Here is a 12244-nt window from a genome sequence, read left to right on the forward strand (position 1 = left end):
CTCGGGGGGCTGCTGCTTGCTCCAGGGGCTTTTCCTGAACTCACCCGCTGCATGCGAGGTGTCAGGCACGGACTGAGCACAGCCTCGGCGCGATACGAACACAACCCAAGGCTGGCTGCTGCCACCAGCTACAGGAAACAGAAAGGAACCCAAGGCAGAGGCCAGCCAGTGCTTCCCACTGCTGCAGGAAATACGACGACTTTCTTTTGTACTCCAGACGTCTGGAATACAGGTCGGCTCACCACAGCCACCATGGAGCTGAAAGCACCGTGACAATCCAGAACAACTTCTGACTCGTTCGTTTCCCCACAGCCCACCAAGTTTTTTCCCCGATTGCCACCTGGGTCCCCTTCCTTCCTAATACCCATGCCTTACAGTGACAGGCAAAGAAACCTCACAAGATACAAGCAGAAACTCATTAGTTACATTTTTGATATCCCAGGACTTTGCTTTGAATTTGACCATCTAAAGATACCATCATACAACGATTCCCAAGCAAGCGCTCAGAATCCCTTCTAATAAAGGCCAAAGAAATTAAAATAAATAAAAACAAGCTCAGTAAAAACAATTTCATCAGCAAGTGCTTCTCATATATCTTTGCCCTTAGAAGAGGCCATGCTGCACACTCCCAGCACAGCGCCGGCACCGAGACCTTCCCGCACTCAGAACAAAACACGCAGCGGTCAAGCCTCAAAACCTCGCTGCTTTTTCTCCATCTCTCTGTATCTGTAGGATCGCTTAAACACCGAGCTGCGGTCACTGCAAGGAACAGGCCCGGAGAACACCTGGATTACGGCCCGTGGAAGTTTTACCCAAACCAACAGCTTTCAGAGGGGCTCTCACAACACTCTGCTCCCCGGAGTACATCACTAGAAGCATTCAGGTTTCATGGGAAACCATTTCTTGTGACTCACCTCAATTTGCATTTTACTTCGTCAAACAATAGCAATTATGTGCTTGAGCTCGTTCTGACATTCAAATCCGGAGGCAGCCAGCCCTCCCCACCCGCTTACGCGCCGGCGGCCGGGGCTGGTGCTTTCTGTAGCTGCTGACCCCGCACGGCACCCGCAGAGCTGCCGGACCCTCTTCCATGGTTCTCCTCCAGCCATCACCAGCTGGGTGCCGATAAAAATCGGCTGCAGGAAATGAAACGCACACAGCCGGTCTTAAAGGACCTCAGGAGGTGGCTGGGGACAGGGGCAGGCAGCGGGGCCACCCTACACCACGCTCACGGGCGGCTGCAGGAGCAGCTTCCAGCCACAGACCCGGCCCCTGAAGCAGAAGTGCACAGTCACCACGGCTCCTTAAACACAACCATCGCGGCCGTGCTGGCACCCCGGGGTTACTGTGCTGGCAGAGCCCAGAACGGCTTGCGCCAGGCCAAGCCCTCCCTCACTCGTTCGCTCTCCACCTGCGAGCAGCGGGAGGAGAAGGGCCCTGCTGTCCGCGGGGAGGTCGCGATGACTTAGGGATTCTTGCAGAGGAGCCACGGGGATTATTTATAGCAGCTCTAGGCGGGGTAATGAAACCACTCACACACGCACCTCGTCACATCAGAAGCTTAACCGCTGCTTTAGCAGGAAATATTAGATTGAGGCGACTCAAAGTCAGACGTTCAGGTGAGCCTACCCAAGCACACGGACAGCAAACACCCGAACCGCTGCTGTGCCGAGCTCAGACGAAAGTAAGGGCACGGCAGCTGCTCACGTGAAGTACTAACACCTATGACTGCATCTTCCTTGACACACGCAGAAAAGCCTTTGCTCTGACAATTAAACACCTCCACACACATCCTTTACGTACACGGGCAGGTTTCCATAGGCTGAGACCATCTCCTGCAGAGGCCGGACCCGTCCCTGCCCACAGCCACCCGGGCGGCAGCACACCTCGCACACGTCGCTATCTCAGGTTCCTGGTGGAGCTCAGGGCAAACACAGAGGCATCAATCAGAGCCAACAAGCTCCTGAGGTGGTTTCTCACTCTCTTTTTTTTTTAATACAAGGAGAGATCCAGCCAATAAGCCAGTCACCTTCAATGTCACCTGCTGTGTACACAAGCCATTTGGAAGCGGCATTTCCTTGTTGCTCAGGTCAAAGACCCATCGGAGTTCTTTCCTGAACGTCTCCTGCTGGGCTGCGGAACCCGGCCCACCCCGGGCAGCTGCTGCAGAGGGGTCAGGTCGTGGCAGCAGTCACCTCCACGGGCTGCGTGCCCCTCCGGGATCGCCCGATCCCTGCTGCCGCTGCAGGGAAAAGCTGGGAGTTTGAGAAAGCTCGCCTTCAGGCGGGTCCCCCGATGGGTGTAACGATGCCACGACTGGGCGGGTGTTTGAGCCCACTGCAAAAGCTGAGGATTTCTCCCTCGTGGCTGGGCTGCATTTAAAGGCGTTCCCGTTCCGTCTCCATTCCCCCGGCACTGCCTGCACACACACGCACCTTCCCACCAGGTTTCCTCATTAAGCAGTTGCAGACAGAACTCAGGAAGCCACGCACTGAGGCCACCTTCACGCAGTTAAGGCCATGAAACGACAGCACCACGTGGAAAACCCGCTTGTGCCCCCCGATCTGTCGGATTCCCCTGTGAGGCTGGAAGCCCGACACCCTCTGAGCCAGCAACCCACTCCCAGCGGTGCCTGCTGCTGCCATAGCCAGACATGTAGTTCAAGGTTTGGGAAGTAAAACCTGCCTTTTAGTGTACAAGCACTGCAGTTTATCTACTCCCGAGATACCTGCTGGTCCGGCCGCTCAGAAGCGGCCTCAGCCTCGCTCGTGCACGTTTGCTGCTAAACCTGGGGATCCTCCGTCGGAAACCCCAAAACCTGCCGGGCGATGAAGCCCCAGATCTCATTATTAAAAGCCCTGGTCCCTAAAACACAAGCCTCTGGAGCAAGAGCTACCAGATATATACACATATATACCTGCCGAGTTCCTAACCGAGACGTTTCTAACCTTGTGAGAGGAAAGGAGCCCCCCCAGCACACTCCGACAGCAACCAGCGCCATCTGATCCACAGCACCACTTGCCAAGCAGCACAGAACCACGCCACGGCCCCAGCAGCAACATAAACACAGCCTCCAGGAGCCAAGGCATGGGACGGTAAAAGTTGACATTAAGCAACCTTCACCGCCCCCCCCCCCCCCCGACCAAGAACTCCTCAGCAGAACCGCGAGCTGAAGCCTGAACAGCTCTCAGACGACTGCTGCCTGGCACTTCGCTGCCCTCCGAGCCCAAACTCCCCCCATTTCGCCTCAGATTACCCAGGTCTTGCTTGTGAGCGGCTGTTTTACGTCTCAAATTCTGAGCTATGGTTTTTAGGGTAAATGTGGGGCACCGAGGAGGAAGCACACGGGCGTGTGCTCGCACCTAGTGCTAACGCACCGCGTTCCCCTTCCCTCGGTCAACAGCTGCATTGCCAGTGGTTTAAGGGCTTTCCAGTGGCCACAAAAAGCCAGCTCCAACTCATTTTTTCCCCCGATGCGTGGCCGATGCCTGCACACGTTACAGCACCGGGCACGGCGGAAGCATTCATTCCCTTAAACTGCCACCGAGGCCAGCAGGCTTGAAGCTGCCGGCCTCAACGCTTGATCTGCAGAACAAGGCGGCGGCGAGGAGCGGGACAGCAAAACCCCGCGCGGAGCCACGGAGGGAGGGCGAGGGGAAAGCAGGGCGAAGGCACGGCCCTGCAAGCAGGGAGGGAGCAACTTCCAGGGGCTGGGGAGGGGGCACGGGGTGGGGATCCCTTGGTGCGAGCCACCGGGGACGTGGCTGGGGACGGAAAGGGGCAGGGGGGCCGACGGGGGGACGTGGGGACAGGGGGATATGGCCCCCGGGCCCCCCCGGGCCCTTTTTGGGGGGGGGTCTGGGGGTGTCGGCGGGCACTGACCGATGGTGGAGATGAAGGTGGTGTTGAAGGCATCGTCGGAGAAGCGGAAGAGCACGCAGGTCTTGCCGACGCCCGAGTCGCCGATGAGCAGCAGCTTGAAGAGCAGGTCGTACGTTTTCTTCGCCATGGGGAGGCGCGGCGGCCGCCGCCGCCCGCTCCGGCCCGCTGCAGGCCCCCCGCCGCCCTCAGCACCGGGCCCGGCAGCACCGGCGACGCCGACGAGGAGGAGGAGGAGGAGGAGGAGGAGGAAAGAGGAGGAGGAGGAAGACGAACGAGGACGAACGGGAGAGGAAGGAGCCGACGAGGAGGGGGCCCACAAAATGGCTTCCTGCCGCGCTCCCCGCGCCGCCGCGGGCCTTCGCTGCTCCTCACCGGGAGGCGGCGGCGGAGCTCGGCCTCATAACCCCGGCCCCGCTCGGCGCTTCCCGGCCCGGTTCGGCTCGGCCCGGCCCTGCCCGGCGCTCCCGGCTCCGCGCTCGGTAACGGCGCAGGCCGCCAGGAGGGGGAGGGGGGGGGCAGCGCTGAGGGAGGCGGCGGCAGCGCGCACGCCGTGACGTCATCGCGCACGCCCGCCCCTGCCGGGCCACAGGCTGCACGCGCGGTGACGTCACGGGGAGGAGGGGGCGATGCGGGGGGGGGGTAAGGGCGCGGCGCTGCCCATCCCTTCGCCGCCCGCCCCAGGCGGAAGTCCCGCCCCCTCCCCGCTGCGCCGATTGGGCGCGGCCGCTGCCTGTCGCTCCTCGGGGGGGTGACGTCGCGCGGGGAGCCCCTGGGGAGGGGGAGGGGCTGGCCCCGTGAGGCGATCGTGGGGCGCGGCCCCCTCAGAGCCCCCCCCGTCCCCCCGGGAGCCCCGAGCTTTGAGGAGTTTGTGCCTGGTTTAATAAATAAAGGTTTAATTTCGGGGCCTTGCTGGGCGTCCCACGGGATGTCCTGCCGTGGAAGGGGCCGTCGTTGAGCCCGCCTCCTCCCCACAGGGGTCAAACCGCAGATCTGACAGCACCAGAAGTGCCCAAGCACCGAACCGGGGCCCTAAAAGCATTGTCGGGACATTTCCTGAAGCCCAGCGGGCTCCGGGCCGTGTCCTCCTCCCCAGGGAGCTCGTCCCAGCTCTCCCTGACCCTCCTCTCAGTGACAAAGCCCTGCCTAACGCCCAGCCCGAGCTTCCCCTGGCTGGGCTTTAAGCCCTTCCCTCGCCTCCTGCACATAACTCGCCCAGTTCCGAAGGTTCACTATAAAAAAACGTGAATTGTGCCTCAAAAGTAGCCTCTCTTCAGTGACAGCGAGGCAAACGGGAACGATTACAAAACCTTTTCACCTCTCCCCTGTGCACGAGTGAACCTATCAGGTCTTTATTGAGAATGTCTCCTAGGTATGAATGAAAATATTTTCTTAGTAGCACGTAAATGAGTATTTAAACCTCGGCACGTAAATATTTAGCTCATGCAATGAATGTTTCTGTCTCACCCTCTCTAAAATACTTGCCTACAACTGAAATGGCTGGGGGGAAATGCCACCGACGGGGAGCTCCACCGTGAAGGGACCACCCCAGGTACAAACGGGGTCCACAGTCCCCCAAAGCTTCATCCGCACACGCACGTCGCTAGAGGTTGTCACGGATTTTTATAATAAACGTTGGGCCCAGAGAGCTTCGTTTGCAATGGGGTCCAAAGAAGCTTATCTTGTAGGTTCCTAGAGAGGACGTGAGAGGACGTCGTGCACGCTGCACTGCAAACAAGGAGTATTTTCTGCCTGGGTGCAGCCCCCGAGTCCCGCAGGAGACGCCCTGCCGAGGACAGCCGAGCCCTGCGGTCCTGCTCCAGAGACCGTCAGCACAAGGCTGGCACGCTGGGGATGTCCAGCGAGGGGCACAGCAGTTCTCACAGCCCTCCCCACCACGTCTTCCCAAGGATCTTCCTTCCTGATGCCGGGAGGGCAGCGATCCCATGTGACGAGGGCTAATTACTGAATTAGGAGGAACAGAGGCAGCGAGGACCCGCGGGCCTCTCCTCTGAACGGCTGAGGTTGCAACACCAGGCTGGAGACGCATGCCCTTCAGATCTTGCAGCGGGGAGGGAAAAAGTGAATCACAAGCCAGTTGTGCAACAGTATTTGAGTTTGGGGAGGTTTGCTGGAGGAGAGCTGCAACACGCTGGGCTTGCTGGTTAGTCAGATCCTCTCACAAAGCAGGGCCCGGCCCTGGGTGTACGCAGGGCTGGGAAAGGTCTTTGTCATCCGGGAGGCATCAGCAGCCCCACGGCCTCAGCAAACAGCTTTGTTGTCGGCAGGCAGGGCAGGGACGTGACCTGAGCTGCTCTGCCCCAGGCACGGGCTGGACTGGCGGGGGGGGGCTGGCTCCTGGCCCCGTTCCTCGCCCTGAGGGACGAGCTCCGGGAGCCCTCTGGGACAGGCTCCACGGCCGCGTAGTCGCCTGCAGCTCCCACCATTTCGGGAACTACTTTGACCCGAAACCTCGGCAAGGACAGGGTCCCTCGTGGGGCTGGCGGTACAGCCCCAGATGTTCAGCACGTTGCCCGAGGAGGAACGGAAAAGGAGCTGAAAGGTCTCCGCGAGCTGCCGCGCGGCGCTGTGCTCTTCTCAGAGGTCACTGCACCCCGGACAAGGAGCACCGAACTCCGGCCTGTGGGTGCCAGGAACCCCTCTGGTGGCAGACAAATGCAGCGTTCAGCTGCCCCTCTTGCATTTGGTGTTGTTGTGGAGGCAGGGGTCTCAAAATTAATAAATATCAAACTATGCTTGGGAGCTGGTCAATTGTTTTGAGACGCTCTTGTGTCTCAGAATGTAAGAAATGTAAGAAGTGAGCTTCATCAGACAGACGAATTCCTGAGAAGGGAAAGTAAAAGCGATACAAAGCCCAGGAGGGTCCCCGCACTGCTTTTCTTGTGTACTTGCAGGCGTTGCATTAGGTTTCACTGGCCTTTCCAGCCACCCTTCAGCCTTCAGGGGATCCCTGCAGCAAGACACAAGCAAGCCTCCTCAAAGTGCAACCTGCCGCGTCTGGAGGACGGGGTCAGCGTCCTACCACAGCTGCTGACAGGGCCGGGGCTTCTCCAGCTTGGTTTGGGCTTCCCTGCCTCCTCCTACATCTGCCGCCCAGCCCAGCTGCAGCGGAAAGCAAGAGAATAAGAGGAACAAGAAAGCCAGCTCCGCGCCTCTGAAGCAGGGACCGTCTCTTCCCAGATTCTGCCCTCGCAGCCACCCTGGCATCGAGAGCAGAAGTACAGAAGTACTTCATCAGCACTTGAAGGCAGCAGGAAGGATGCAAAGGTCACGCAGAGCCCAGCCAGCCTTCAGCAGAGGGGCTCGGTGTGCCAGGGACATATTTAGCCCCGCGTGCTCCCAGCTCGGCCGCTGGTGCCCAGCGTGGGCGGCTCGGCCAGGCTCAGCCCTGCAGCAGGCAGCAAGGAGCTTTCTGCCCTCTTGTCTGCCCACGCATGGGGCACACGTATGAGGAGCCCTTCCCCCCAGTTTAAGGCTTCGGGGTCTTGTTTCTCAGCACCCCAACTTGTTCCAGACATTCTCCCTCTGCTGACAAAGCTCCTGCCCTCTCCTCGCAGCACCGCTCGCCTGTGGTAATGCTGGGTCACGCTCCCGCGCTGCCCGCGAGCGGAGGAGAAAGACCGGCATTGTTGTCACTAGTGCTTTGCAGAGCCAGTCACCGCCTTGTTTTCTGGGGTTTTCACCAGGGAGGGAAGCAGCGACGAGAACAAGGGGCTGCGCGGCGGTGGGGTCGGTGCCATGAGGGGCAGCTCATGAGCAAAAGGACCTGCAGGAGCACGATAATAATTAATCATCGGTCACCCCAAAAAAGGAGGATAAAATGTTAGCCCCCAGGACAGTGTAGGGAAGCCCCCCACCACTGCACCGGAGGCTTGTTCTGTTTGAAGGGAAGTTTGGGTGGATTTGGGGAAGGGTGGGAACTCCCCGCTGCGTATTTAGCGCTGTAAAACCAGAGCCCTGCCTCTTTAAATTACATCTTGCCAGCAGATTATTAAATCCTTTAATCTCTGAGCGTCGACGTTGATCTAGTTGCCTTACAGATATTGCTCACACCACATCTGGTGAAACCCCATTCCGAGATAAACGCCCAGCGCCTCCCACCTGGCCGCCAGCACTCCCTCTTCCCCTCTCTCCGCTCCCCCTGGGTGACAGCAGAGGTGGGAAGAGGGACGTGGGACACAGCCCGGGACGTTTGCTTGCTTTTCCTGCACGAATCCCACCAGGACAAGGCCACTGAGCACGGTCTCGGTGCAAGTCGGGGCAGAGCTGGGACCCTCTTTACCCCTTGTCCCGGTGGTTCTCCAGCCAGGGGATCCTTCTCCACTGAGTACACCCAAGGCCAAAAGAAGCCACGCTTTGCAGGGTCTCTGCTGCTCGTCCCCCCTTCCTCAGGAGATGCAGCTCATCGTTCGTCCCGCTGCCGTGAGCATCTGGGGTCGTGCTGGAATCGGGTGGTTTGCTTTAATTATGCGCCTGCGGACTGGAAGGGGCTGGAGCTCGGCGCTCCAACTTGGCTCCCTTACCGAAGCCGCCGTCTAATTATAGGAGAGTCAGCTGCCAGCAAACTGATCCGTCCTAAATCCAGGCTTCAGTTAAGCTGCACTTGCCCCTCTGACTGCCCCCCCTTGGGATACGGGGTCAATCTACCCGAACAATCCCCCTGTTGCCCCCCGGGGTGGGCTGCGGGAGCCCTGCTCTCCCTGCCCAGCCTGAGCCCAGCCCCGCTGCCTGTTGGGTGCCCTGCAAATGCCCAGGCTGCCGTGGGAAAATTCACCCAAAGAAGTGATCCCAGCCCGACGGGGTGGGCTCGTGCACCAAGAGCCCGAACCACAGCCCCAGAGGCTGGTGGAGGAGACCCACACGGGCCAAGATCCATCGGAGCTGAGCAGGGAGGAGCTGCGAGCGCCTGGGAGCGCGGTGGGATGTCCTTGGGCTGCGGGCTCGGCTGCCAGGAGCGGGGAGGTCTCCTGGGGTTGCTCTTTCAGCAGCTTCTGCACCTTGCCCACTGGACGAGGGGCATTTGGGAGGCGTTCCTAGCGCAGTCAGAAGGACTTGGCAGTAACTGGAGACTAATTCCCCAGGTATCTTTTGCAGAAACAGCATGGCAGGACGCGGTCTCTCAAGTTCATGGGGAACAGAAAGCATCTGACACCGAGACGGGAGCTGCCCCCGTCCTCTGCGTCACTGCTGGACAAGGACAGCAGGCGGTGCTGGGGTGCTGCCCACCTGGGATTTGGGATCGGAGGCCCCCGGGGGCTGCCCCCTGTGTCCCCCACAGCTACCACGGCAGAGGGCTGAGGCCACCCCAGGGACCACTCTGGCTGCAGAAGGTGCTCTTGGTTCTTCTTCCGAGCTCGGCAAAGGTTCCAGCAGCCTGGGAGTGCTGCCAGGGCAGTGGCTGTTCGAGGGCTTTCTGCAGCTTATTTTCCCACTTATTTCTCCAGATTATTTTCCTGCCACATCCCTGGTGGGTCTCTGCGGGGCACTGGGAGGCCTCAGGGGCCATAAAAATACCAGGGTAGGAGGAAACCAAAGGGAAACTGTCCCTAGAGCCCTGGCCAGGATGGGGCAGAGCAGGGACATGCCGGGGTGGGAACAGTGTCCAGGGGTGCCCACAGTGTCCTAGGGGTGCCAAGGTATTCCAGAGGTGGCTGTGGTGTCCCTGCGGTGACCGTGATGTCCCTGACGTGACCATGGTGTCCTAGGGATGGCAAAGGTGACCTGGGGCTGGCCGTGGTACCCAAAGCCAGCCAGATTTCTTGGGGCTGAGACAGCCCCCAGGGTGTCCGTGCTGTCCAAGCAGCAGCCACGGTGCCCTGGGGAATGGCTGCGATGTCCCAGGGTGGTCGTGACACATGGGGACGCTTCGATGTGGGCACTTTTATGACAAAAGGGAATGGTCTCAAGTTGCACCAGGAGCAGTCTAGATGGGATATCAGCAGATTTTCTTCACGGAGAGCGTGGCGAGGCCCAGGGCAGTGGTGGAGTCCCCGTCCCTGGAGGCATTTAAGAGACGTGTGGACGTGGCTCTAAGGGACATGGCTCAGTGATGGGACTCAGTAGGTCAGGCTGATGGTTGGACGTGGTGACCCTGAAGGCCTTTTCCAAGGCAGGAGGTGCTCCAGGGACGCAGCAGCAGTTCCCCTGCAGGGAGAGGCCCCTGGTGGAGCAGGCTGTCCCCCTGCACCCATGGGTCCCACACGGAGCAGATCTCCACGCTGCAGCCTGTGGGGGAGCCCCCATGGAGCAGGGGGATGTGGCCTGGAGGAGGCTGCGGCCCATGGAGAGCCCCCGCAGGAGCTGGCCCCGGGCCGGAGCTGGGTGTGTTTTGCCCATGGCAATAACCACTGAGTGATTTCCCTGTCCTTATTTCAACCCTTGAGCCATTTCCATGGATTTTTCCCCCCCTTTTTAGTTTGAGGAGGGGGAGTGAGAGCGGCTGTGTTGGAGCTCAGCAGCCCCGCAGCGTAAAATCACCTCACGCAAGCCCCAGCCTCACCACCCTGGGGACAGCTCTGGACCCGGCTCATCTCAACCCTTGGGCCCTTCCCATCATATTTTTGCCCCTTTTCAGTTTGAGGAGAGGGGGTGAAAGCGGCTGTGGTGGAGCTCAGCAGCCCAGCAGGGTAAAATCACCTCACGCAGGCCGCACCGCCCTGGGGACAGCCCTGAGCTCGGCCACCAACTGGCCCCCTGCTGACACCTGCGGGCGAGCGAGTGTCCCTGCATGTCAACCTGTCCCTTCATGTCACCCTGTCCCTGCATGTCACCCTGTCCCTGCATGTCACCCTGCCTCTGTTTGTCACCCTGCCCCTGTGTGTCACCTTGTCCCAACAGACCGCCCCATCCCGATGTGTCGCACTGTCCCTGCCATCACCGTCTCCCCTCCTGCCACGTCACCCTGTCCCTCTGTGTCACTTTGTCCTCATGTCATGCCCTTCCTAAATGTCACTCCCTCCCGTGTGTCGCCCTCCCACACGTCACCACAGCCCCCTTGCACCGTTGGCCTTGGGGACACCTTGGGGACACCAGGGACCAGGCTCCCTGCCCCACGGCACAGGGGCTGGGACCTCGGGGGTGACACGGGGACGGGACACGCAGCCTGTGCTACCCCACGGGGGGCTGACCCCACCTGGCTGCTGTGCCCCAAGGGCTGGACCCCTGTCCTGGGCCTGGTGCAGAACGGTGACAGCCCAGCGTTGTCCTCATCCGTGTCCCCACCCATGTCCCCAGTACTGTCCCCAGAGCCCATGGCAGTGCCACTGCGCGATGCCAGGAGCTGCTGGGGGTTGAGACGAGGGGGCTGGAGCTGGTGGGCAGCAGGGGGGGGGACCCATCCCCATTCCTATCCCCACCTGCCCGCCCCACTTGCTGCCCCAATGCATGGGGGCCCCAAATGCCCATGGGGAGAAGTGGCATCGCAGCCCCCTCCTGCACCCCCAAAAGCATCTCCCCAGCCCCATCCGTTCCTCCACCCCCTCCACTGCCCCCCAGCACCCCCATCACTCCCTGCTGTGTCCCCCCAGCCCCTTCAGTCTTCCCCCATCCCTGCTCCTTCCCCTCTCCCCCACCTCGAAGCCCCCCACCGGGGCTGTGCCCCCGGGGACCGTCCCCCTCCCCAGGGACTGGGATGACACCGGGCAGCCCTGCATGGTGGCAAATGCCCTCATTAGTTAATTACGGGATAATCTCTGGTTCCGGCTGCTGAGGACGGTTCAGCCCCCACCCAGCCGCTGGTGGCCGGGGATGATTCCTGACCCTGGGGGGCCAGGACCAAGGGGGGGTCACTGTGGGGTGTGGGGGCAGCTCAGCGACCCCGGGCAGAGGGTGAGGGGAGCGGGATGCATCCTGCATCCCACAACCTGCATCCCAAATCCCGAATCCTGCACCTTGCATCCCAGTCCTGCTTCTTGCATCTCACACCAGGATCCCTGCACCACACATCACATCCCAATCCTGCATCCCATACCCCAAATCCTGCATCCCAGTCCTGCATCATGTCCTGCACCCCACACCCTGCATCCTACACCTTGCATCCCGCACCTCTCACCCCACACCCCAAACCAGGTGCCCTGCATCCCATATCCCACTCCTGCATCAAGCCCTGCATCCCAATCCTGCATCTCAATCCCGAATCATGTCCAACATCCCAATTCTGCATCCCAATCCCAAATCCCATCCTGCATCCCACTCCTGCATCCCGATCCTGAGTCATGCCCCACATCCCAGTCCTGAATCACATCCCGCATCCCAATCCCGCATCCCAATCCCGCATCCCAATCCCGCATCCCAATCCCGAATCCTGTCCTGCATCCCAATCCTGAGTCATGCCAAACATCCCATT

General features: G+C 60.4%; 2 protein-coding genes across 2 annotated transcripts in view; one reads left to right on the forward strand and one right to left on the reverse strand.

Moving 5' to 3' along the window:
• The window catches only part of RAB10 (RAB10, member RAS oncogene family), a 39044-nt gene extending 34989 nt beyond the window's left edge, over positions 1–4055 (reverse strand). Inside the window, exon 1 of the mRNA XM_035320029.1 lies at positions 3883–4055. Coding sequence (XP_035175920.1) covers positions 3883–4009 — 127 coding nt within the window. The 5' untranslated portion in view covers positions 4010–4055. The remainder of the gene's footprint in view (positions 1–3882) is intronic.
• A 3292-nt stretch (positions 4056–7347) lies between these two features.
• KIF3C (kinesin family member 3C) overlaps positions 7348–12244 on the forward strand; it is a 15172-nt gene continuing 10275 nt past the window's right edge. The window contains exons 1-2 of the mRNA XM_035322046.1: positions 7348–7382; positions 8797–8803. Of these exons, the coding sequence (XP_035177937.1) occupies positions 7348–7382; positions 8797–8803 (42 nt within the window). The remainder of the gene's footprint in view (positions 7383–8796; positions 8804–12244) is intronic.

This window comes from Oxyura jamaicensis, chromosome 3, assembly GCF_011077185.1.
Source record: "Oxyura jamaicensis isolate SHBP4307 breed ruddy duck chromosome 3, BPBGC_Ojam_1.0, whole genome shotgun sequence".
Lineage (NCBI taxonomy): Eukaryota > Metazoa > Chordata > Aves > Anseriformes > Anatidae > Oxyura > Oxyura jamaicensis.